Source organism: Aspergillus eucalypticola (genome assembly GCF_003184535.1).
Source record: "Aspergillus eucalypticola CBS 122712 chromosome Unknown BO83scaffold_32, whole genome shotgun sequence".
Lineage (NCBI taxonomy): Eukaryota > Fungi > Ascomycota > Eurotiomycetes > Eurotiales > Aspergillaceae > Aspergillus > Aspergillus eucalypticola.
This window is the reverse complement of record NW_020290306.1, coordinates 175551-199622: the sequence shown is the minus strand read 5'-3', so window position 1 is coordinate 199622 and position 24072 is coordinate 175551. Positions and strand designations below refer to the sequence as shown.

Genomic DNA, 24072 nt, shown 5'->3' with positions numbered 1-24072 from the left:
ACAGCATCATTTATCTTGTACTTTTGTGCAGCTTTTCTCTCGACAGAATCACTCTCAACAATCCGGTTCTGTGCTGGGTCATGTCGTCCAACCGTCTGGCAGCGGCCAGACCGCGCCTTTAGGGCAGCACTAGTTTAGTGGCAGTTTAGTTCACCATCTGGCCGGGATGAACGCCCACTGCGCGCCCCCCACTGCAGTCCAGACTCGAAGGCATTCCCCTCGTCTGGGCGCCATGCCTTGTTCCCCTCATGTAATGCCGATAATTACTGTGCCCTAAGAACCACACCGCAACCATAGTTGACCTGTCGTCAAGTGTACCATTCTGCAGAAAAAGATGCAGAAACCGTAGACGAGCTACATCAAAGGGAGGTTCTACTGCTTGGCAAATTGGCATCTACCCCCCCTTCGAAGGGATTCCCTTCCCTTCTACCCAGCCCTTTCTCCGGGGGTGGGATATTTTTGTCCCGTCTGACGTTTGGGAGTTGCGTGGCGTCAAAGCCACCATTATCACTGTCGGGCGGAGAAAGGGCTGTAGGCAGCGACCTCCGCCGTGAGTCGGGCCTTTTATTCGCTGGATTGTGTTTGTTTCATCAAGGCAATGGCGTCAGGCACGGAATAAGCGAAGAATCGAATGATTCGCCGAATTTTGGGGGGATAAAGTCGATATACTATTGGCTCCAGATGTAAGCATCACTAGTCAGCTAATAGTGTTGATGCTTGACGGCCGCGATCCATCCTGAAGGGCCCCTCAGTGGCTGATGGGGATGGTGATGCGTCCCGGCCGTGGAGCGTGTCAGCAAGGAACTAATGACGGTGGCACAACGGCATCAGACTCCACCGATCGATCAGGTTGATGAGTATCATGGTCAAAAATTGAATATTGACAGGACTTAGAATTTAGGAGTCAACTGATTCTTGTGTTGAAAATGAGTGTAGGTGAGAATGCGACTATGACTGGCTCAGTCTGTTGTGGAAATGAAGAAGATCAGTCACCTGAAACCAGGAACAGCAAAAGCAAAGTGTGGGAAGAGGAGGGGGAGAATGAACGATCATTGCAGACAAAGAGTGGACTCGAATTCGTGTCTGTCTGTCAGTCATTATTGATCAGATCACAGCATACCGGCAGTCTCCACCTGCGATCGCAAGAAAAGCCAACAATGATTGTTCTGTTGACTGCCGAGATCATTTCTCTGGATTACTCTCCGATTTCATCTGCTGCAAAGGCAAACAATGCAATACATCAGCTGACTTTAATAATACTACTTCGTTTTTGCATTTTGATATTGAAAAGTTATAATAGTTGAGATATTTAAAATACCATACGATGCAATACTCACTGCACTGTTCCAGTCAATCCTTCTCTCTTCCCCTCGCGATCGACAAATCTGCCTCAGCCGAGAAAAATCAAGCAAAACACATGGCACTACCAATTCCTGCCCACGAACTACACTATAATTATAGCCAAACCTAATCGCATTCTCATCCACCACTGATCTGAAGCATCGCCCTCCCTCCACCGCGATTCTCAAACGAACTCAACTCCCCGTCACCGCCGATCCACCTACGTTTCAGATTCCCTCCGCTGCACCCAATGACAACCGGCATTGGGCTGCCTGCTCACCGACTGCCAGGTACCCCCGCTCGGATAGACAGGAACAAGCAACTCGCATCCCGGACATACCACGTACCTTGCAGTGGATCAGTTCGTCACTGCTCGCTATACGTCGGAAATTCCTGCCTACGCAGTACGCACATGCCAGCGCCGTTGCGACGCAATGCAACGTGGTTGTGGATATGGGCCGAGGACATATCGGAATTCCGCTCCACACCGATAGAATCAAAGTACACAAAGTACTCTAGGCAATAGCAGGTCGACATACCACCGGATCTCGACGGAAATCCTGCAGCTCGTTGTATTGCTAATCCCTTGCCAAACATGTTCATCCTGGTTCGAGAGGGGTCACAAGGTAAGGAAAGTGCCAGTCGCTTCACGCCCATAAGTTAGGCCTTATCGAGGACCAATTATTGAGGCTGTTGGGACACTTTGTAAGGCATCCACTATTTTGCAACTTTGTCGGATCCTATTGCGATACCCTGGTAGAGCGTTTATATTATGTGAACCACTACGCAGCTTGCACGGTCTGCTGTTGATTACATCAAGGGATGTCTAGTTCCAGTGATCTGTAAAGTCAGTCAACTCTGCATGCGTAGTGTCCGTCTACTCATTTACTGGATTATTAGTTATCTAGTCCCAATCTGAGTAATTACGGCCAGACTACTTGCCTGAGCTATCATGGAAAGCGTACCATCGGCCTTTGGAGAGCTGTTACACGGCAGCAACGGTCTCTGCACTGGCATACCACGACCATGACTCATACGTAGACTTGGAGTCAGTGTGTTCAAGTGGCTGCTTCAGTAAGCCCCACGCTTCCAATCTCGTGCATATCTGGTTCGAATCGAAACCTCACTCTATGGTGTGTGGTGTAGTCTCGGGAGTCATTTGCGGCCTCCGAGAAAAGTCTCCTCGCATCACTAGATTCTTTGACTCAATGCGTCACTAGCCTGCTCCATCAATTAGGCACCGACGCGTAGTTAAATGCATGATGCGTTGATGTCTGGACACACACCTTGACGAGTTTGGTATGGGGAACAAGCCCAACACTGTCTGGGTTCAGATCCGTTAGACCCAGTGACCATACTTAACGGATAATCTTCGAAATGTCTAGACGCCAGTCGAGTAGTCAGGAAAGTCTAGTCATGTTGGTCCAAACGAGTGGACCATGAGAAGCCGGTTTATTGGACAGAACGGTAATGGACCAGATAGGGGCTGGATCCCTGCGAGTGTCATGCCATAATAGGCAGCCCTTCTCATGAACCTCGCAAGACTTTTTCAAGGAATTTAATGAGGCGTAATGAGTACTATCTTGTGAAGCTGGTAGTTCCACAGGGATCTTGCTTAACAAGGTCCGCGTCACCTCTAATTATCGATCATGAAGCGATTGAATCTCCTGCTAGTGCTCGAAGTGGCAAGAGCGTAGCAGGGCAGGTAATCGAAGAACAATCTCCTCTGTGCCAGCTTGGGAGGATACTGTCTACCTTACAGAGTATTCAATGCAATGATATCTATATTTCTTTTCATTTGAATCTAAATGGCCAATCATGTAGCTTACCGCCCCTTGATGCTTGGAGGTAGAAGCTCGGATGCGTAGCCTATATACAGGCCTATCGATGCAGACAACTATCGATTATCGTAACCACGGTGATCTGGTGTGGTTCTGATTCTAGAGGCTGTTGTAAAATGAGCTAATGTTCATGCAGTCCCGGCCTTTTATTAGTATGTATAGGCCACATAGAGAGACCAATCGACCATTCTTGCCTGATTTGAGAGCGTAGAGTATAGCGCCAATCGCCTAGAACGGCAGGCCTATTTGCTGACCAAGGAAGGAGCACTTCTTGCAGCACCCCAATCTTCCCGACTGATGTGTGATAGCTTGATTATGTCAACAAGAATACTACCATGTTGAAGACGGCCTTTTCCTTCCGTCCTTCAAATCCCTCTTTACATCACACCATGTCTGGTTTCGGACTAGTTACCTTCGGTGATGCCACTCCTAAGTGGTCGGTCGAGGCAATCGGGAGACATGCCAAATCCGACGTAAGCCAACAGTCTGATGGCAGGTCGCATTTTCCTAATAGCTGCCTATTCTGGTCGACTCTCAATTAGGCTGTTTCATTCTGTCTTCTGAATATCGACGGCAGCTAGTACTTGCGTCCTCTCAAAGCATATCGAGCTACAGTGCCGTACCGAACTTATGAGATTGTTATATTGCAGTGGTAACAACCACCAACACCTGAGTTCGCCATTAACCATGATGGCGGTTGAGCAAGAGCATCTCGAGTAGACCTCCCGGAGAGCTTCAATAGGGTAAGATCGGTGTTGGGTGCGTCATAAGCGGAGGATGATGTGTGCGTCGCCAAAATACCCTGTTATCTCCTCAAGAAAGTGGAAAGGGGTAATCTGGAACAATATTCTGCTATGCAATGAAGTATGTTTGCGACGCACCATCTTGCATTTGCAATAGAGAACCCAAGGTCTTGATGACTTGATTCCTGAGGCCACTGACAATTGTGAGCCTTGAGGAAGTCCGCACTAACTAGTTCTGGCATCTATCCACCGCATAAGGCCATATTACTCAGCACCCCAGCACAGCAATCTTATGTAACCGGCTAACCGAAGGGGGCAGCGGATAGAAGCCCGGTGGGGCGCCACCGCACAAACGCGTGACCTCGCAGCGAAACAGCGAAAATTCCACACCCATCGACCTTTGCTCGCAACCCCGACAAACGCCATCGACAGAATCCCTCCTTGTTGTATCTGAAGGTCAGATTTAATCGCCAAGATGGGTAAGGTATGTTCAACTGAGATAATTCCCTCTGCTGAAAATGATGATTTTGATGAAATGATGGGAAATTAAACTAACATGCTTTTGATTCCAGGTTCACGGATCGGTAAGCCTCGCCTCCTCGTCCATCGACGATATCCCAACACCACAAGACATCATCCATCTAACATAACTTCGCAAATCCAATAGCTCGCTCGTGCCGGTAAGGTCAAGGCCGCCACCCCCAAGGTCGAGAAGCAGGAGAAGCCCAAGAGCCCCAAGGGCCGTGCCCGCAAGAGACTCGTCTACACTCGCCGTTTCGTCAACGTTACCCTGACCGGTGGCAAGCGCAAGGTATGAATGAACCAAACCGACCTGACACAGATTCAAAATTCGACAAAGCGCGAAGAAGAGAGTCTGGAATAGAGGTTCAGTACAGTACGGCTTACACATATCTTTTTCTACTATCTACAGATGAACGCCAACCCCACCCAGTAAACGGCCAAATCTTCGATGAACAACCGCAAAACGACGAACGATTCCCCGGGTTTCATTTTGGCGTGAAGGGAAATTGAGGGGCTGAGCAAAACCATGTGATGCGTATCTCATCACAAAAGGCGCTTGGAAAGAGGGAGGGAGGAGGCCATCCCTTCGCTTTTTCTCTCTTTTCAAGCGCGGGGGGCCCGTTTAGTGATGTTTTTTTTAAAGCTATTTATCGACTCACCTTTTGTGTGTGGAAACGGGTTTTCAAATGGAATGACCTTCCCAGATGATTGTTTCATGTTTTTCGAGTCTATCGGATTTTGTTTGGGATGAATACCATCGCTGTTCAGTCTCTCAATCATCCTTTTTTCTGACCTCTAGCTACGGATGTGCTGGACATGTCCGCCCGTAGACTGGGGGGGAGTGCTGGGGGTATCCGTCACGGAGTGAGTCACAGTGGCGAGGCTGACAGGCTCGCACTGATGGCTTGGAATGCGCGGGCCAGCAGTTGACAGGCTGAGTCTGAGCGTCTCCTTCGATTCAGAGGATGCCCAGGGATGACGTGAGATAAGCTCTCGCATCCTCCAGTCCTACGAAGAGCAGTACTGCAGTACTGTTGTACTGTAGACCAAATGATCTCCCCTTGTAATTCGTAGTAATAGCTCAATATAGCCTAAGCTATCAAATATCGACCCATATGTCCTACGCAATTCAAATTCCGGCATAACTATATCCAACTCACATCCTACCCCTCCAAGCTACCCCTCTATAGTTCCGTAGATACTGCTCAAAAAGCTCAACTAGCAAATACTCACCCCAACCCTGACCCCATACTCCTTCACCCAGTTCTTCCTCTTCCCAACCTTCTCAACCTTCTCCGTCCTCTCCCGCAACACATCCTCTAGCACAGCAGTAACCCCCTCATTCCTCCGCACCTTCACCCTCAACAAATCACACCTCTCCCCCTTCTTCACGATCTCCTCCCACCCCGTCTCAATCCGGATCCGCCACTGCCCCTCCACCACCCTTCCGGCAGGATACACATCCCCGACCACAACAGCCACTCTCCCCAGATACTGAGCCCACCAGACCTCCTGCGCCGTGACACACCGACTCAGTTGCTTGTGGTACGCCTGGTCCATGGGCGCTAGGTCCCCGGTCCAGCGCTCACAGAGCACGAGGGCAATGAGGGCTCGTTCGATGTGGGAGAGACAGTTCGTGGAGGAGAGGAGACCCGTTGTTGTGCTGTGGAGGGCTGCTGCGGAGCGAGATTCGCGAGGGACTTGGGAGTGGGCGTAGAGGAGGTTGGCTATGGCTGCGATTAGGTTCGTGGTGAAGGATGGTGGAGGGTGGACAGAGGCGATGGGTGATGGTGAGGTGGGTAGTGCGGACTGGAGGAGGTCTTTGATTGCGGTTGCTGAGGGGGGTGCGTAGAGTCCCGTTGCTGCGAGGAGGGGGTCCTGGGCGCGCACTTCGCTGGGTAGTCGGTTGAAGAGGAATCCTTCGCGAACGCCGCCTTGACAGAACTGAATGTGAGTGATCTCTGGTAATGCGTCCATGATCACGTTCACGAGAACGGCCACGGCGGGGATCTGGGAGGCGCGACGTTTTGATACGCCGAAGATCTTCTCGTCCGTGTCGGAGACGACGTCTAGGACGGAGACTGTGTCGTGAAAGTCCTCTCTCTTGACGCGGAATCCGTTGATGATGGGGATCGGATATGGGTTGACTTTGCTCTGCTTCATCAGGACGTAGCCCCAGCCGCGGAACCCGCCGCCGCAGAGATACAGGTCGAATCTGCCTCGACGGCGAGCCATCTTTACCAGCGCGTCGGGAACATCGAGCTGGCGATACGCTTCCTGAAAATTCTGGGTCATCTCACTTTTCAGCTCCTTTACAGCATCTTTTCCCTGCTTCTGAGCCTCCTCTAACCGTTTCGTCAACGCCGCAGCTCCATACGGGAAACTGAACGAGCCCTTCGGACTCGTCGTAACGGTGCCCTCTGTCTCCATCACCCATGTAATCTGTGTGCTTCCGCCACCGAGGTCCATGGCGATGCCTGCCACGGAGGCAGAGCTGCTCGCGATCCCTAAAGCCCCGATGCGCCCTTCATCTTCCTTCGAGAGGAGAGCGACTTCCCACCCGGTGCGTTCTTTAATTCGCGCTCTGAATTCCTCAGAGTTCGAGGCCGTCCGGGTCGCCTCTGTAGCTAGGACGTAGATGTTCTCCTTGGGGACTTGGAAATCGTCGCAGGTGAGTTGGAATTGGGCCAGTCGGTCGACGACTTGATCGGTGATGTGGGGTGGGATTGGGCCCCGCGTGGGGCCGGAGAATTGCGCGTCGTAGAGGGAGATGCCGGCTCGGTCTTGGAATAGGATGGGCATGATTCGCGCGGCGTGGGAAGAGATGTCTGTTATGGAGAAGCGGATGCCATTGCTATGGTTGTATGTTATTTTGGTGTTATCGTTATATGTGGTTGTGTGGGAGGAAAGTAATGGCATTGAATGGGTTGTATAGTCGTACTTACCTGCCCATGTCCACGATGCCGTAAAGGTTGCGACTTTCAGCGGTAGAAGCGTTCGCCATTTTAGATGTGAGATAGATATTAGAACTGCGGATATGCAGTAGATGGATGTATATGCAACAGGTGGTTGAGGGAGTTAGTAGCCTAATCAGGGCATTTTCATGCTGGTGGGGTGGTAAGCGTGCGCCCAGATTAGCGCTTGTCGTTGAGCGATGCACATGATCGATGGTAGTAAAATGGCTGTTGGCTCACTGGATAAGATTATGGGAGAAAAAGCTGGCCTTTTGCCTTCGAGTGCAGTAGTACGATGCAGACAATTAAGTTGTGGGTTCGATAAGTTCAGTGGGGGAAGGTCTGGTTGTGACGTCGATATATTTCCGTGGGAGTAGTACTTACCCCTCCATCATCACGCTAGTGCTTCCCAATAGAGCACAGTAATTGAGATGTAGTAGGAATCGAACCACTACTGTCTAGTAAAATAATTTTTCCTGGTGGGCTCACTACATTGCATGTCGTCTATTAGTAATTTATATATTGCGGGTAAGAAGGCCAAGTACATATAGTAGTTACCAGTCTCAAGAGGAATAACCAGGCCTACATGAACCATCTGTGTTGAAACGAGGATGAGATGAGATTTGGCTATGCGCAAGTACTGAACAGCATCATCTCCTGGCTCATTTCAACAATAATATCACTTTTCCTTGCATGGGGTGTATATCATAGTCTGTATTCTATATACCTTGTTCCGGATACATCATCACGTCATCATAAGTCGTATCATCATAGCAGCACCGTCGCACATAAAACACCCAGCAATTACAGCACGTATCGGTAATCTGCTCCATAATTCTCCTCTCCTAGAGTAAGATCTCCCTTCGTGGTTGCCTGGGCAGCCCTTTCGGCTGCAGTGCCATACTTCTTGTCCAAACGACGGTTTTCCCAAACAAGCAGTGTCCGTAGAGCCAGTGCTAGGATCACGGTGAAGAACATGAAGGCCGCGCAAATTGACTGGCCTCGGATATAGCGAGGTGCGTCACTCGCTGGGAAGACATTAGTTCCCAAGAAAGTCCCGCATTGCCCGATGATGTTCAATATAACAATACCCATACCCCGTCGAGTATCTGAGCCTTGGTTATCTACATTCAGATGTTAGTCACATGATCAGAGCAGAGTTGGCGTTGTACATACTCAAGACCCAAGGGAGAATGTTGGCGATTGAAGGAAAGACCCCCACTGCTGCCAGGAACACTCCAAAGTAGCGCACCCCAACGGAGGTGCAGGTCGCAAGCAGCACGTATCCAATCGCACCAACAAGCGACGACAAGGCAATCACCAAGCCTCGCTGCTGAAGCCGATCGGCCAGCCAGGTAGTGGCGATCGTAACGAGGAATGAAGCGAAGTAGGGCGGCGCCGTCAGGCCTTGAGCATTGATCGCGGTGAAGCCCATGTCTTCCAAAATTGTGGGAAGAAACACGGGCAGCGAGGAAAAGCTCACATTGCAACTGAAGTACATCAACTATACCATCATTGTCAGCATACCACTTGGTTGAAAGAGCCACCATAACATACCGCAGTGAGCCAGGCCTTCGCATCCAGCAAGGTCTGCCACAGTTCCTTCCAGTTAATGCCGGTCACCCGCTCGCTTTCACCGCTGCGTCGAAGCGACCGGGCGCGCGCCACCTCTTTCTCTTCTTCGGTCAAGAAACGGGCTGACGCGGGATGATCAGGCAAGTAGAACCATGCTAAGAAGGCTGCCACAAGCGAGGGGCTGCCTTCAACCAGAAAAAGCAAGCGCCAATTAGCGATCTTTGCATGCCCGGAGGTGATACCATATGCAAGAGCGCCCGCAAATGTATTGGCTAGAGGCGCAGCTGACAAGAACAAACCGCAGCGGAGGCCGAGCTCTTGACGGCGATAAAAGAAGGAAAGCAGATAGGGTGACCCGGGACCAAAGGCGGCTTCGGACATGCCGAGCAGGAAACGCAGAGCCATCATCCCGCCCCAATTCTGTACTGCGGCTTGGCAGGTCGCAACAATACCCCTGCATCAGTCAGAAATACCGAGCGAGGTACCTTAATGCTATGGGTCTGTACATACCAAGTCATTACTGTGATAGCTGCCCACCTATGAGGTGGCATTATCTTCCACATTAAAGCCAAAAACTCAAACAGGGTGTAGGATATATAGAAAATAGTCAAAAGCCATGTATAGCGATTTCCCGTGAGGTGCAAGTCCTCTTCCATTCCTGCGATTTTGGCATTTCTGGCACGATGTCAGGCGACAGGTCACAGCTAGTATGCAAAGGTTGAGAAAACGTACCCGATATTGCTTCTATCCAGAAGGGAAAGAAGATCTGCATGTACACATCATATTAGATATGCTCCAAGAAAGACCAAAGGTGAATTGTGACAAAGCAGGATAAGAAGAAGTCGGATGAGCGGTGAAAGTGAGAGTGCGGGAGTAAGAAAGAATATTGGAACTTACACAAAAACCCTAGCAGCGTTGGAACCCTCAAGTCCAATTTTCTCAACAAGCGCGCTTCAACTGCGGGATCAATGGTAGGTGTGACCTGAGGGATCTGAGGAAGCGCCGTGTGAAGGTCCTCATCATGAGCGACTTGTTGCTTTTCTGGATCAGGCCCCGGAGCCTCAATGATGGCATCGACATGGCCCGTAGTGTCACCGGGAGCTTCCCTCTTGCCAAAGAAACCCATGACTCACTAAACGGAACGAAGAAGTAAGAAGTACAGATGCAGAACTCGGACCGAACAAGGACAGAATGCAGCAGAATGAGGGCGGCAGCAAGATTTATAGCATCAGCGCGATGCAAGAGGGGTGCTTCGCGTGGTCTGTCACCAATAAGACCTGTTTGAATGGGAGCCACGATTACGCGAATGTGTTCTCTCCTCTCCACGCCCCGCAGGTGAGGGATAGTGACGTTAAGCAGGGGTGGGAGGGGAGCGGGAGAGAACTACTGGATAGATCGGACGAGACAATTGCCTTTCCAGGGATAATGCCATCGCTTGCTCAAAGCCGAACGGCACTATAGGAGGGCTACACTCCAAGTGCTTGAAAAAGCCGAAGGGAAGACGCATGGGCTCGGGTCAATGACACACTCTGAAAGACCCAATCAAGACGAGTGCGGAGAGAAATCATCACTGCGCGGTGGGTGGCGGGTCAAAGCTTGGGTCCAATCCAACCTAGTTTTGCGAAAAGGCTTGGTTGGGAAGGTCGCAAAGGCATTGGGCGACGAAGAGGAAGAAGCGGCTGGATGTTTCAATATGAGTCGTTGGATGACCCTTGCCGACTATACTGCATGGTTCCCTCGCATGGACATAACGGCAGTTTGTGTGCGAAACACTGGAAGAATGCTGGATCGGTTAGAAAGATGAAGCAGGACATCAGGTTCCCTTGACGATGGGTCAACTCATTGACTCACTCCACGTAGGATGATCTAGTTAGTTAACTAGTCGGGGGGGGGGGAGGGCGGCTAAAACCATAGGACCCCAACATTGCGGGGATGGAGACTCGGATGCACGAATTGCACGCTTGGGGAAAGGATTAATGTGGGCTTTTCCGACGATCTCTGGCCAGCCGGGATCTCGTCTCAATCGGGAGCTATAGCAGCCTGGTGCTTCAGGCAGAAAATCTGCATGATGGGTCTCTCCCGTCGCCCGCAGGGGCCATGTCGGGAATCGGCCAGGAACCTCAAATTTCCGCGTCGCGTTGGCCTTCGCTGCTCTCCGTCCACCAGTCTGCGCTCGATTGTCGCCTGTCGGCCATCTTCATCACCGGATGCGCTTCGAAGTTACCATCCGCTAAACATCCCGCGTGCTAGGCGACCACCTTGATACCCATCTTCCCTAGTCCTTTCACGGTCTCTAATCATCATGGACGACCCAGCGAGCCGTGTTCCCGCGCAGTTGGTAGGTCATCCAGCTGAGACGTGCTGCTGCATAGTTAGAATGTCCGATTGCTAACCAGCGGCCTTTTCACTCGCTCATTAGCTGCCGCACATGCATCTGGTGTCGCGGCACCGTTATCCCCTTATGCATATGATGCCCACCGACACCGTCGTCGAATACCTCCTCTCCGCGCCCAAGATCGTCCGGGAGGCGCAACCGATGCATTGGACGTTCCTCGATGGCCCGCAGGACGGTTCTGTCATGCTCACCTGGCAGCCATTGAACCAGCTGGGAACCAACTTTGCTAGCGACGGTTATGTCTGGGCCGACGTCGAACAAGCGTTCACCTTCGAAGCTCGCGGCTACGTATGCGCATCCTGACCCTCTCTCCTACGTTGACGCGCTGATGGCTGACACGGAATACTCCAGCTGGTGGAGATGTGGCTGCATCGCAGTGGTTATCACCCACCCAACGAGACCCTGGCTATCCACTGCCGCAGACGTTACCGACTTCTGCCGTCGAAGGTCCCTAACCCGAACGTTCCTCCGCCTGACCCTTCCCTGTGGATTGTTCACTACTCGAGAGGTCCTCCCACCGACCACATCCCCGCGAACCGGATCCCCGTCATGCCTCCAGTCCAGAACATGCTGGCTCAACGGAGGTTCCTCCAGAGCCAAGGCCAACTTGCGCGCAAGGACTTCATGTTGCACGATCGCAACAACTGGCCAGCCATCAACTTCCCTCCGCAGATGGCTCCGCAAGGCTTCCCCCAGGTTCCTGGCGCATACCCGAGTGCCATGGTAGGACGCCAGCAGTTCTACCCCCCACCAGGCCCCGGTGTGCCGCCTCCGGCCGCTGCCACACCCGCCAAGGCCGCACGCGGGCATCGCGCTTCATCTGCTGCAGTCAACGCTGCCACAGCCGACTTTGCCCTTGAAGATGAAGACGTTTCGACTGGGGATGCTATGGACTTGCTTACTCCGCGCGAGATCAGCAAGATGAGATACCAGCAACACCACGAGTGGATGGAGGAGATCTTCGCCTCACCGTATGCTATCAACCAGATCACTCCGGTCTCATTGGGCCTGGGCCGGAAAGGAGAGCTGGAGTCGTTGACGGCGGGATTCTTCGATGCACCCGTGGGACCTGCCAATGGAGAGACGAAGGATGCCAACGCGTCAAGTCAAGCCGCAGAGAAGATGGAGCCTGCTAAGGCAGAGGAATTCGCAGACCGTGTTGCTAAGAAGGTCGCTGACATGACAGCTGAGATTGAGAAGCTGAAGAAGCGCCATGCGCGTCGTATGGAGAAGTTTAACCGCACCTCGCTGTTGAAGGACGCAGAACTCCGGCTCCGGGAAGCCGCAACAGACCCTGCAGAGACTGGCACAGAGACATGGAGGTTGGAAGGTCGTGTTGTGATGCCTTCAGAAGAAGATGACTCGCAGGCTCCTCAAGTAGAGAATCCGGCCAAGTACAAGGTTGACGACATTGTACGGGAGGTAGAGAAATCGTGGCAACGACAGATCGTACCGGAGCCCAAGATCTCCTGCGTGCAGAAAGGTGGCCTGCTGGAAAAGATCGAGCCTGAGCAGAAACCCGAAGCCCAAGCGGAAGGTGATATTGATATGGAGAACGCCGACAGCCATTTCCTTGACCAACTGGGCTCGCCATCTGCCGCTGGGGCCGTTCCTGCTTCATCCACCACCCAGGAGCCAGCAGCACCGACAGCCGCGCCCGCCGTTCCTCCCACAACCAGTGTACCTTCTGGGGGCGTACCCGTGCCACCGCAGCCACAGCCCACCGCCGACGCTACGCAGCAGGGTACGTCTCTTGACATCGACATGGATATGGGCGACGGACAGGCGACGAACACAGCCGCCGGGGAAACAGGTGACTGGGTGATGGTCAACGACGAGAAGAAGGAACAGCCTGCTGGCGGTGATAGCTCCCTACCGGGTATCAGCACCCCGGGTAGTGGCATCCAAGGCCTGACACCTGGAAACGGAGGGAGTGCCGGGGACTCTGCGCTGGACGGGGCCAACTTCGATTTCACGAATATGGATAGCGCAGGTGATGCGCTTGCAGCATACACCGAGCAGAACGAAGGGTTGGACCTCCCGGACCTGGAGAACTCGGCGTTCGGCGATGCATTCCACGCATCGGATAATGAGAACACCCATCACCACGATGCGGACGATATGGCTTAGGATTGCTGATCGCTGGGTTTCGGAATTCCTTGGGGTAGGGGACACGGTGTTTGTGGTGCTCTTGTAACCAATAATTGGCGCTGGGTTTGCTTTGCTTGAGCCCTTTCCGTGTAGAGAGGGGTTGTGAATGAGATTGCTATATTAGCTGTTAAGCAGCATTGTTAAACCTTGTATACTGAAGTAGGTGGAGGTGTCCGATCTCGGAGGTATGAGGAGTAGCCATCTGCACAGAGCTAATTCCGCGCCTTGACTGGATCATAGCTCAGATCAAGGCTTGTACCGACTATGCATGGCCGATGGAGAAGTCACCAGACCAATTTACCAACATCATGTCTAACCCATACTGATCTCACTTCTACATCCACCTCCACCTTCATCCCCATCTTTATCTCTGTCTCATTAAATCTTTCAGACCCTCGCTGCACCCATGACAGACATTCATAAACAAACTAGCACTATCGCAGATATGATGCGCCCACCCGATACCCAATAACCCTCATATCATCCGCCTAAGTGACGCTATCACCGGGCCCGACCATCCGCATGACAGGTTACCCCGGTCAAGTGATTCCCGCATGGCTATCAAATGTACAAATGTATATAGAAAACATGGGTATCTCCCTCTTTCGTTTTGCTATTTTTTTGGTATGACTTTACTCTCTGTTATCCACAACAATGATACCTACTAGTTACAATTTACATTTCCCCGAGAACTAAGGCTTATCGATATCCTACCAGCTATACTATACACACTATACACTCCCCCACACTTCTTCCATCCAAATCCTACACCATAAACCCAAAGAAGAAGAATAAGAAAGAGAAGAATGTGCCTCCCACCCCTCTCCGACTCACTCTCCCTCCCCAAACTCCTCAATCTAAACCTCGACTCTTCTTCCTCCCGATCCTCCTCTCCCTCACCACCGCCACGATTCCACGATCGCCATCATCACCACCACCACTTCCGCAGACGACGAAGATCCAACAGCTCATGCAGCACCTGCAGCGACACCACCAGCTCCAGCTCCACTACGACCTCCATCTCCATCCGCCCCCCACCGCGAAGCTACCACCCGCCTCAACCGTCTCGCAAGCCTCCGCCTCCACCTGCTCTTCGAGAGCGGGAGCGAGATACCTACCGAGCAAGTCGGAGTAAGGTTCGAGATGTTGAGGAGACGTTCATCCCGCTGCCGCCGGCGAGGCCTGTCAGGATTGCGAGGCCGTGGCCGCGGCCGAGATTACCGCCCCCGCCTCCGCCGGTGGTGGTGATTGATGTCAGAGAGAGGGAGAGGGAGAGGGAGTACTGTCAGTTGCCGGCTGTGGAGGCGGAGGAGGTGGAGTGTGTGGGGATTTTTGAGCCTGAGCCTGAGCAGGAGGAGCGGGAGAGGGTGGAGGAGTGGGTGGTTATGAGGGAGAGAGGGGGGTGGAGGAGACCTAGTGGTGGTGGTATTGTTAGTAGGGAACGGGGGAGGCGGAAGGAGGTAGTTGAGGATGAGGAAGTGGATGAGGAGGTGGATAGGGTGGAGGAAGAGGGAAGGAGGAAGGTGAGGGTTGAGTATATTCGGGCTCGATAGTGGAGTGGGATGCTGTGTTTATGGTATTTGGATTTTAAGTATATAGATTCGTTTCACATATGCGGTTTACTGTTACTCAGAGATTTATGAATCTTACTTGGCGTCCTCTTGGGGCAGTCGCTCCATGAGATACCCGTTATACTTCACGTCTACTGTATAGAGTTCAACGAGCAACTAACTTCCCCTTTACCCATGGAACCATCGCGATGCATCATGGCTGGGCTGTACTGCAACCGGCCGATGACCTCAATGCCCATCCGTGTCCTCCGCATGACGTCACGGTCTTTGTCCAGAGGGTCTTTTTTTTGTTCAGATGCAAGAAATAATTGAACTATTGATCAATGCCATTTATCCCTCGTACCCCACAGAATTGATCTATCAATGAACCGATCGTGGGTTGATTGGTATAGCTACTGCAACTAATTGTCGATCATCGGATAGGATCTGCCATCCGTCCGTTCCAGAAGAAGTATCATTCGAGGAAGGTGCAATCCTTACTCTATCATTGTTAGCTCGTCGTACCTCTTTCAAACTACCTTGTGTTACATTGAATTGTGAGAATTGGCACCGTGGATAACCTAGTTAGTTCGCAATCATGTATATCGCTCCCGTCTCTCCAGGCACATTATATTGTGATACTGACCAGCTTAGGAATCGCAACCTCTCCCACAGAAGGAGAAGCTCATTGACTGCTCGTCCTCGGTTCCGCTTCTCTACGCTGCGCGGCTTTCAGCAGCCCGAGCTGAGCAAGAAGCTGAACCAGGTCATCAAGAACGAGAATGCTGCTATTGGTGCTCATGAGAAGGCGAGTCGCGAGCGCGTGTCTATTGCATCCCAGCTGTCCGAATGGGGTGAATGGACTGAAGACGATGCTGTCGCCGATATCACCGACAAGTTTGCTGTCCTGATGGCCGAGATTGGCGAACAGGAGGATACCTTCGCTCAGTATCTCGAGGAATACCGCATTGTGCTGAAGCAAATTCGCGACACGGAGAACTCGGTCCAGCCGTCCCGCGACCAGCGGGCCAAGATTGCAGATGAGATCCAGAGACTCAAGTGGAAGGAGCCACATAGCCATAAGATTGATACCCTGGAACAGGAGTTGGTCAGGGCGGAGGCTCAGAGTCTCGTTGCTGAGGCGCAGTTGACTAATGTGGTAAGTATTGAGATCAATGCAGCATGCAATATCGCAGAAGCTAAAGTTCGAGTTTAGACCAGGTCGAAGCTCAAGGAGGCATTAGACATCCACACTGCTGCGGTCATTGAACGAAACGAGAAACAGATCTTGCTTGCTCGTCATGCGCGCCGCGTTCTGGAACAGCTGGACGACACCCCGGTTGTTCCTGGTGACTCCCCACGCGAGTACGATCGCACATCTTCTACGAGACAAATCCTCGAGGAGGCTGAGAATGATCTCCGTTCTTGGGAGAGCACCACTGTGCCTATCCAGAGTGCGGCAGGGGAGCTCCCGGACAGTACCCTTTTGCCAACTGCCGCCCGTAGAGCTACCAATGGTCGCGCATCATATGCGGCTGACACTGCGGTCTCGGACTCTGTGCGGGACGTCAATGGTTCTGCGGAACCTTCTTATGTCAATGGCGCTGGTCATGAGAGATATACAAACGGCACTGGTGTGGAGCAATATGCCAATGGTACAGGCCAGGAGCGATACGTTAATGGCTCTGGCCAAGAACGATATGTAAACGGCACTTGCCAGGAAAGATATGTCAATGGGAACGCTGCGGAGCGACAAGTCAATGGAAGTGGCCGGGAGCAGTATACTAGTGGTACCACCACAGGGGCCTATGCCAATGGAGGCAATGCGCGATATGTCGAGGGAGTCGCGCCGGAAGAGTATGTGGATCGAAGTGCCACAGAAGAATATGCTGGCCGTTCTCAGGAGCAGAGCGCCACCGGTGTGACCGAAGAGCAATATAGCAGCCGTGCTCAAGAGCCGGTCGCCGCCAGTGCTGGCGAGGAGCGATACCCTGGTCGCCCTCTAGGACAGGTTTTCACTAGCGCTGCCGATGAGCGGTATGCCACCGGTGGCACAGAGGGGCCATCAGTCTCCGCTGTTGAGGAGCAGATCACTCCTACTGCTGCACAGGACATATACTCCAGCCAGACAGGCCGAGATCAGGTGGCAGATGGATCTGTCCGGGAGGAAACTCTGAAAACAGAGGAGGAAGAGGGAGTGCGACGAGCACCAGATCCACGCCTCTCATACACCTCACGAGGCTCCGAAGCTCCGCAAATAATCAGCCCAGTACCGGTGCAGGCTCAACCTGTGGCAGTCCCCATCTGAGCTGAGGACTGGGGGTAGTGTATTGGTTTCTAGCTGTGCTCGTTATTTGTAATTGTAGTTTTAGTACGTACAGTATTTGACTTATATGTATAGCCGCTCTAAAACTGGGAGCCCTGACACAATACCGTCAGCAGGGTGGCTATTGTTGTAACTAGTTGAGCAAATATGAAGTTTAATACAAAGTAATAGCACAGGAACTTGATAATTGGTGGAGGGTCGTCACGTGATCCAGGCGGCCAGCGTGACGCGGACGCCGGCTTGGGAGCTCCAAAGCATCATCTCAGAGCTCCGAGCTGCACCCGCCATTGCCATCTCCCTCTTCCATCTTCCCTCTCGCACCCAACATTATCCTCCAGAATATATCTCCTCGTTGCTTCCTTGAATCTACCAACACATCTTGCACAATATGGATAAATTGGTCGCTCAATACTCCCGCCCGCCGCATCAGAATGAGTTCTACTCAGAGCAAGAGCAGCGGGACCTCACAGAGAGCCTTCCTCCGCTCTCTCTGAAGTTCAACCTGCCTCCTGTTGATAACGTGAGATATACACCTTGTGAAGCTGCTTGTCTGGGGTCAGGTTGTGGAAAAGTTACAGCTACCTAAGATCGGGCTGAACATTGGACCGACACTCCTACATGCCTCTTACCAATCGCGGAACCAGTGGCTGACATCTTTCTGTATCTCCAGTCTAGAGCCTTCCTCCGTGCTATGACCGATGACCACTCGAATCCCAGCTGCCCCATCAAACTTGCCCATGGAACGACGACACTGGCCTTCCGATTCCAGGGCGGAATTGTATGCCGTCATCACTGCCTCCGCCACGTCTCGCACTGACCATCGTTCTCCTAGATCGTCGCTACGGATTCGAGAGCTACTGCTGGAAACTGGATTGCGAGTCAGACAGTCAAGAAGGTTATCCCGGTTTCACGGTTGAGCCGCGGGGAGGACAAGCCGTCAAATGAGCCCACTCCCGGCCTTTTGGGCACCATGGCCGGAGGTGCTGCGGTATGTGCTATCCGTGTGGAGAAATTCGTGCTCTATGCTAGGGTTATGAACTAGTATGAATAGCTGATGACCGGTCATAGGATTGCCAATACTGGTTGAGATATCTGAGCCAGCAATGCACACTTCACGGCAAGTTCAATCATCCACTGTTTTCAAGACATCATTAACATTAAGACAGAAATCCGTCACAAGCGCCGTATCACTGTTGCCGCTGCGTCGAAGATTCTCGCCAACCTGACATATGCCTACAAGGGAATGGGTCTGAGCATGGGAACGATGTTAGCAGGAGTACGTGAACCCTTCCTATAAACATTATGCATCGATGCCCAATCTAACTCACGACTATAGATGACGCCCCAAGAAGGACCCGCTCTCTACTACATCGACTCAGACGGCACCCGACTCCCCGGAAACCTGTTCTGTGTCGGATCCGGTCAGACCTTCGCATATGGTGTGCTTGACGCCAACTACCACTACGACTTGACCGAGGAGGAGGCCCTTGAGCTCGGCCGCAGAAGTATCCTTGCTGCCATGCACCGTGACGCGTACTCTGGTGGTTTTATCAACCTGTACCATGTCAAGGAAGAGGGATGGGTGCACCACGGCTTCAACGACATGAACCCGATATTCTGGAAGACGAAGCTGGAGAAGGGCGAGTTTTCGAATGTCACGTCGGAGTTGTAAGCGCGGGAAGTGCTGATGGGTTCTGTATGGTGGATATGATACTCTTATTTTAGGCCTAAGATATTTATTATGTGATGCTCCTTGATACAGTAATAATAAGAGTAGTCGTCTTGTAATCATGCCAAAAGTACCAACCACACAGCCCCTACAATCTATAGTAACAGAAACGAACCGTAAGAACTAAATAAGATGATCATAGTTATATGGAAAAGAAAATAAATACATAATGCATACATAACATACATACATCCCCAAGAAGCCAAACATCAAACAACTTTATAGCAAGTAAAGCAGTGCTGAATGCGCCCCCAATCTAACAACGAACAAAAAAGGTTTGCTTTTTATATCATCATCATCTCCCCCACACAGATAAAAATAGAAATAAATATATGCACCCTAATTATCCACCCAGAACTTCATACGAATACCCATAGCCGCCAACTCAACATCCAAGTACCTCAAGACACCGGGCACCGCCACAATGGTAACATTATCACCACCAACATAGCGACGACCATCACCATCCTCCCAGACATCCGCGCGGGAATCCTCAAAGACAGCCTCCCTAGCACAACGGCGACAACGAACAATACTGGGCGCTCCGCTAATAGCATTCGCGCCGGAATGCTGATTCGAAGCGGCCTTCGCAGCGGCAATACGAGCCTTGCTTGATCCAGCAGAGGACACAGCCACCTGGGTGGAGAGGAAGGAGCCGCAGTCGCGACAGATCCAGGAGCGGGTAGCATCGGAGCAGTTCATGAGACGGTCCTGAAGGATGTGGGCGGCGCCGTGGGCGATGAGGGAATCGCGCTCCATTTCTCCGACTCGGATACCACCTCCCTTGGCACGACCCTTGACGGGTTGGCCGGTCAGTTGGTTGACGGGACCGGTGGTACGCACTTGGAACTTGTCGTTCACCATGTGACGGAGACGTTGGTAGTGGACGACACCGATGAAGATGTCTGCTGCGAATTCCTTGCCCGTGATGCCGCTGTATAGGGGCTCGTTGCCGAAGTAGTTGTATCCGGCTTTGCGGAGCTGGTGGCCGAAGTAGTCGGCCGCGGTATTTTCTTCGGAGAATTGGAAGGGCGTGGAGTCTTGGGGATGGCCGTGGAGGGCACCGGCTTTGCCGGCCATTGATTCGATCATTTGGGCGATGGTCATTCCTGGTGGTGGTGGTTAGTGGGGATGAGTTTGGGGAGGCTTGGATAGGGGAGGAGGGGGGGGTGGCTTACGAGAGGGGAAAGCGTGAGGGTTGATGATCAGATCGGGCTGGATACCACTCTCGGAGAAGGGCATGTCCACGGCGGGCCAGAGCTGAGAGCAAACACCCTTTTGACCGTGACGAGACGAGAACTTGTCACCGATGATGGGCTTACGGGGAATGCGGTACTTGACGCTGAGAGCCTGGCCGGGCTCCACTCCGGATTCCGCTCCCAGGATGCGCACGCTGTCGATGTATCCTTCTTCGGCGTCCTTGTACTTGACGAAGTGGGTGATTCCGTCAACGTTGACATAGGAGTCGGAAGCGGCGTCGTAGCGCACCGTGTGCCAGGCGGCGACGAGACTGCCCTCCTTCACGCGGGCACCGATGTGCGGGAGACCGTCTTCGTCCAAAGTGGCACGCCAGTCGGCGCGAATCTCGCCTCCAGGGGCGAAACCGAAGAGCTTGGTGACCTCGCGTCTGGACTTGCCGCGGCGAGAGTCCTTCTCGTCGAGGGAGTGGATCTTGGTCTTGTAGATCGTACCGTAACCGAAGCCACGCTCGTGGGAGGATTTGTTGATAATCATAGCGTCGTCCATGTCGTAACCGGTGTAGGAGATAATAGCAACAACGGCGTTGGTTCCGTTAGGGAAGTTGTCCAGACCGTACGCGTTGTAGAGTGGGGGGCGCACAATGGGTGTCTGACCCGTCTGCAGTCGGTAAAGCTTGTTGTCTGTACGATATTGGATGGCGGTACCGGGTGTACCCATCGTTTGCTTGCTCATCTGGCACTGGTACATGTTACGAGGCGACTGGTTCTGGTCGGAGAAAGGTGTCATGTTGGCGACGATAGAGAGGATGTTGGTAGGGGTGAACTCGATGTGCGTCGACACGCCGGAGATGAGATCCTGAGGCAAGCATGCAATCTCCATGAAGGGCTGCTCGAAGGGACCAACGTAGTCCAGCTTGTCGAGTCCAAGGTGCTTGACGGGGCGGTACATTCTGGCGGCTTGCGAGAACATGTAGATACCAGGGTACTGACCACCGTTGGTGTTGGGAATGTAGCCAATTTCCAGCTCGCGCGGGATCTTGTCAGAGCCCATGACCTTCCAGCGTCGCAGGGTGTTCGCGATCGCAGAAGCCTGTTTCGGTGAGCAGTAACCGATGATTCTACCATCAAGCTGGACGGTGACGCTTTCGGTCACAGAGACAGACGAGTCGGAGCGCACACCAAGCTGAACCAGCGCCTTGGGGATGTGAGTGGTGTCCACGTCGCTAGTTGCAATCAGGCACTTGTGCGCAAGATGGTTAAGCAGACCACAGGGGGAACCATCAGGAGTGTGTACAGGGCAGAAAAAACCCCAACTCTCGGGAAGCAGCTTACGGACGGTTGTCGTCTTCAGCTGGGCGAAGAAACTACCTCTGTGAATCATGCGGAAGTGACTGATGAAACGGTAGAAGTTGATCTTTTCCGCCATGACCGTGTAACCGGACGGTTGCTGCAAGTCGAGACCAGTAGGACTGACGAGGTTACCCGTAGACAAGAAGTACTCCAGTGCACCACCGATGTTCTCGTTCGAGCGCTTGACGACCTTGGGCAGGAAATCCCTTTCAAAGGCCGGATCGGTGAACGTGGCACCGGCATTGCGGTTGGACCAATCCCTGAGGATTGGCTGGAAGGACCTCACCCATTCCTCGAGTCTTTCCTTCAAGATCATTCCGTAGAGGAATCCACCAAGCAGGATCTCCTGGTTGGAAACAGCATCCGGGTTGTCAGGAGCGCAGTCGCCAGCAACCAGAGCATAGAGCTTTCGGATCATGAACAGTAGCATCTTGAACTTGTCGTAGTCCTGGTTCTCGGTGACGTTCTGGTTCCCAAGGTGAGGCAGAACGACCTTGCGGAGGAACTCGGTACCAGCATCCTCGTTGGACATGTCTGCGGGCACACCGAGGACGGGTCTGAACTTCTCTCCGAGGTAGGCCCGGCAAGCGGCGCGACTGTGTGTGTTGTATGCCTTGTAAACCCGCAGAAGCAGCTCGACACGGTCAGTCACGAAGGTGTTCTTGATTCCCTCGGAAGAAGCGCTGCCAACGATGCCCTCGAAGATTTCGCGGTCGTTCGTCTCCACCAAGGCCTTGAGGATCATCATCACCGGGACGAGATACTCGGCCTTGCGCCACGAGAAACGGAAAGTCAGGTTACCGTCGGTAAGGTAGTGAAGGACGTTGGTCTGCGACGTCTGATCCGGCCGCACCGAACGTATTTGAACACCATACTTGGTGTAGGTGTGTCCACGGCGAACGAAGGAACCACGAATAATCGCCATGGGGTAGTTGCGCTTTCCAACGACCAACATTCGAATGAGCTTCTCATTACCGTTGACAATGAAATAACCACCCAATTCCTCCGACTCTTCCTTGTGCTCAACAAGTTCATTAGGCGTGGCCTTTTCCAAATGGCAGCGGTTGGTCTGGAAAATCACGCAACGTTAGACAAGAGATTTTTCCCTGCATACTCAATCCAACTGCTAATGTAATCGCACTCACCCTCAACATGATGGGAACCTGACCCAATTCTCTGACCGACTCCATCCAATCGCCATTGTTGACGCGCCATTCAAGTCTGGCGCGGAGCTTTCCACGGTACGTCGCATGGCGTTCTCTGCATTCCGAGGGGTAGATGTTGCGGTTGCGGGAAGTGAACTTGTTCGACGGAGGCAGGGCCGGCTTCTCGAGGAAAACCTCGCTGACACGGACATGCAGCTTGTTCCGCTTGGGCGCCTTGCGCCCCTCTGCCTGCCGCGCCTTCTTTTGTTCGGGAGTCTCGGCTTCACCGTCGATGAAGGTCTTAGTGCCAATATCCTTCAGGGCCGCCTCCAGCGTCTTGGGGCCGTCGAAGAGCGCATTGAAAGAATCGACATGCGGCCGGATGGCAGCCGCCAAGGCCGGGTATGCGGTCTGGTCCTTGGGAGGGTTGCGGAAAAGCTTCTCCCGTCTCAGGACGTCGTAATTGACCGACCAGTTCGTGTCTGTCGCCGCGGGGGCCATGGTGAATTATCTCTAGTCGTCGTAGCCGGAAGGTCGAATGAGGCGGGAAAAGTTCGATCGAACTTCCGAATCCGTTAGTTTCCGAAGCACCGTGGTGAGGATAGGTGCTATTAAGCGGGCCCAATGCTCATTCCCTTGGTATAAGGGATCGCGAGAGCCACGAGTGAGGTAGAGGAGAGGAGATGCGACTCGCACAGAGAGCCGGAGTGCTGGTCTGGAGAGCAACGAACCTCGTCGTCGCTCGACGGGGAAATTTTTCGAGGTGGATCCGGCGGACAGATATCATCACGTGGAGATAGTGTACTATATGCCTGAGGCATGAATAGCAGATAAAGTCAATTACATAATCTATGCATACGTCACGGGACAGACGCACGGGACAGGGAAGAACCGCCTTAGGCAACAAGGCAAACCCGGAATGCGTCAGTCCCAGCTGAACTCAATTAATCACTCAGTAATGTAACTACGGAGTACTAACTAACTGATTTATCGGAGAAAAATCTGCCTGTTCTCAAGTGTGGATACGTAGTTTCCATACTTCCATTTTTATCCTGGACTACTAGTACCTTATTGACCGCGCGCATTTACTCTTCCGGGGAGGAAGATAAATTATTATTTGGTGATAAGGCGGGTCGACAGGGAGGCAGACAATTGGAGATACTACGAACTAGTCCGGTAGTTACTTGGTAGTATCAATCCGCCGGCGACAGATTACCTGGGCTTAGCCGCGACTATTGGCTGCCATTTGAG

At 52.5% G+C, this 24072-nt stretch overlaps 7 protein-coding genes across 7 annotated transcripts; 5 read left to right on the top strand and 2 right to left on the bottom strand.

Moving 5' to 3' along the window:
* Positions 1 to 4400: 4400 nt before the first annotated feature.
* Positions 4401 to 4808, top strand: BO83DRAFT_431221 (40S ribosomal protein eS30; the record flags this gene model as incomplete). The annotated part of the gene is made up of 4 exons (XM_025535567.1): positions 4401 to 4409; positions 4498 to 4509; positions 4593 to 4736; positions 4767 to 4808. The coding sequence occupies 4 exons, from the start codon at positions 4401 to 4403 to the stop codon at positions 4806 to 4808; spliced, it is 207 nt and encodes a 68-aa protein (XP_025383692.1).
* Positions 4809 to 5665: 857 nt separating this feature from the next.
* BO83DRAFT_322898 (MFS general substrate transporter) lies at positions 5666 to 10102 on the bottom strand (the record flags this gene model as incomplete). The annotated part of the gene is made up of 7 exons (XM_025527912.1): positions 5666 to 7301; positions 8210 to 8525; positions 8578 to 8905; positions 8959 to 9430; positions 9487 to 9651; positions 9709 to 9742; positions 9874 to 10102. The coding sequence occupies 7 exons, from the start codon at positions 10100 to 10102 to the stop codon at positions 5666 to 5668; spliced, it is 3180 nt and encodes a 1059-aa protein (XP_025383691.1).
* Positions 10103 to 11147: 1045 nt separating this feature from the next.
* Positions 11148 to 13662, top strand: BO83DRAFT_346683 (uncharacterized protein). The gene is made up of 3 exons (XM_025528788.1): positions 11148 to 11314; positions 11396 to 11659; positions 11723 to 13662. The coding sequence occupies exons 1-3, from the start codon at positions 11279 to 11281 to the stop codon at positions 13499 to 13501; spliced, it is 2079 nt and encodes a 692-aa protein (XP_025383690.1). The 5' UTR covers positions 11148 to 11278; the 3' UTR covers positions 13502 to 13662.
* Positions 13663 to 14040: 378 nt separating this feature from the next.
* On the top strand, positions 14041 to 15260 carry BO83DRAFT_382113 (uncharacterized protein). The gene has a single exon (XM_025532160.1). The coding sequence runs from the start codon at positions 14329 to 14331 to the stop codon at positions 15073 to 15075; it is 747 nt and encodes a 248-aa protein (XP_025383689.1). The 5' UTR covers positions 14041 to 14328; the 3' UTR covers positions 15076 to 15260.
* A 410-nt stretch (positions 15261 to 15670) lies between these two features.
* BO83DRAFT_392833 (uncharacterized protein) lies at positions 15671 to 17380 on the top strand (the record flags this gene model as incomplete). Its single annotated transcript, XM_025532956.1, has 2 exons — positions 15671 to 16231; positions 16289 to 17380. The coding sequence occupies 2 exons, from the start codon at positions 15671 to 15673 to the stop codon at positions 17378 to 17380; spliced, it is 1653 nt and encodes a 550-aa protein (XP_025383688.1).
* Positions 17381 to 17679: 299 nt separating this feature from the next.
* Positions 17680 to 19148, top strand: pre2 (proteasome core particle subunit beta 5). The gene is made up of 6 exons (XM_025532159.1): positions 17680 to 17918; positions 18069 to 18176; positions 18231 to 18386; positions 18467 to 18515; positions 18565 to 18674; positions 18735 to 19148. Exons 1-6 carry the CDS (start codon positions 17787 to 17789, stop codon positions 19068 to 19070), a joined length of 891 nt encoding a protein of 296 aa, XP_025383687.1. The 5' UTR covers positions 17680 to 17786; the 3' UTR covers positions 19071 to 19148.
* Positions 19149 to 19322: 174 nt separating this feature from the next.
* Positions 19323 to 23521, bottom strand: BO83DRAFT_420576 (DNA-directed RNA polymerase I core subunit RPA135). Its single transcript, XM_025534942.1, has 3 exons — positions 22822 to 23521; positions 20306 to 22745; positions 19323 to 20236 (listed from the first exon to the last, which is right to left on the bottom strand). The coding sequence occupies exons 1-3, from the start codon at positions 23320 to 23322 to the stop codon at positions 19467 to 19469; spliced, it is 3711 nt and encodes a 1236-aa protein (XP_025383686.1). The 5' UTR covers positions 23323 to 23521; the 3' UTR covers positions 19323 to 19466.
* Between the last annotated feature and the right edge of the window lie 551 nt (positions 23522 to 24072).

Excerpts from the sequence above, each read along its gene's own strand:
- BO83DRAFT_346683 (XM_025528788.1), top strand. The coding sequence starts at position 11,279 with ATGGACGACCCAGCGAGCCGTGTTCCCGCGCAGTTG. Across the intron at positions 11,315-11,395 it reads GCCGTGTTCCCGCGCAGTTG|CTGCCGCACATGCATCTGGT; the intron begins GTAGGTCATCCA and ends CTCGCTCATTAG. Across the intron at positions 11,660-11,722 it reads CCTTCGAAGCTCGCGGCTAC|CTGGTGGAGATGTGGCTGCA; the intron begins GTATGCGCATCC and ends GGAATACTCCAG.
- BO83DRAFT_420576 (XM_025534942.1), bottom strand. The coding sequence starts at position 23,322 with ATGGCCCCCGCGGCGACAGACACGAACTGGTCGGTCAATTACGACGTC. Across the intron at positions 22,746-22,821 it reads AGGTTCCCATCATGTTGAGG|ACCAACCGCTGCCATTTGGA; the intron begins GTGAGTGCGATT and ends GTGATTTTCCAG. Across the intron at positions 20,237-20,305 it reads CCCTCACGCTTTCCCCTCTC|GAATGACCATCGCCCAAATG; the intron begins GTAAGCCACCCC and ends CACCACCACCAG.
- BO83DRAFT_382113 (XM_025532160.1), top strand. The coding sequence starts at position 14,329 with ATGTGCCTCCCACCCCTCTCCGACTCACTCTCCCTCCCCAAACTCCTC.
- pre2 (XM_025532159.1), top strand. The coding sequence starts at position 17,787 with ATGGATAAATTGGTCGCTCAATACTCCCGCCCGCCGCATCAGAATGAG. Across the intron at positions 18,177-18,230 it reads TCCGATTCCAGGGCGGAATT|ATCGTCGCTACGGATTCGAG; the intron begins GTATGCCGTCAT and ends TCGTTCTCCTAG. Across the intron at positions 18,675-18,734 it reads TGGGAACGATGTTAGCAGGA|ATGACGCCCCAAGAAGGACC; the intron begins GTACGTGAACCC and ends TCACGACTATAG.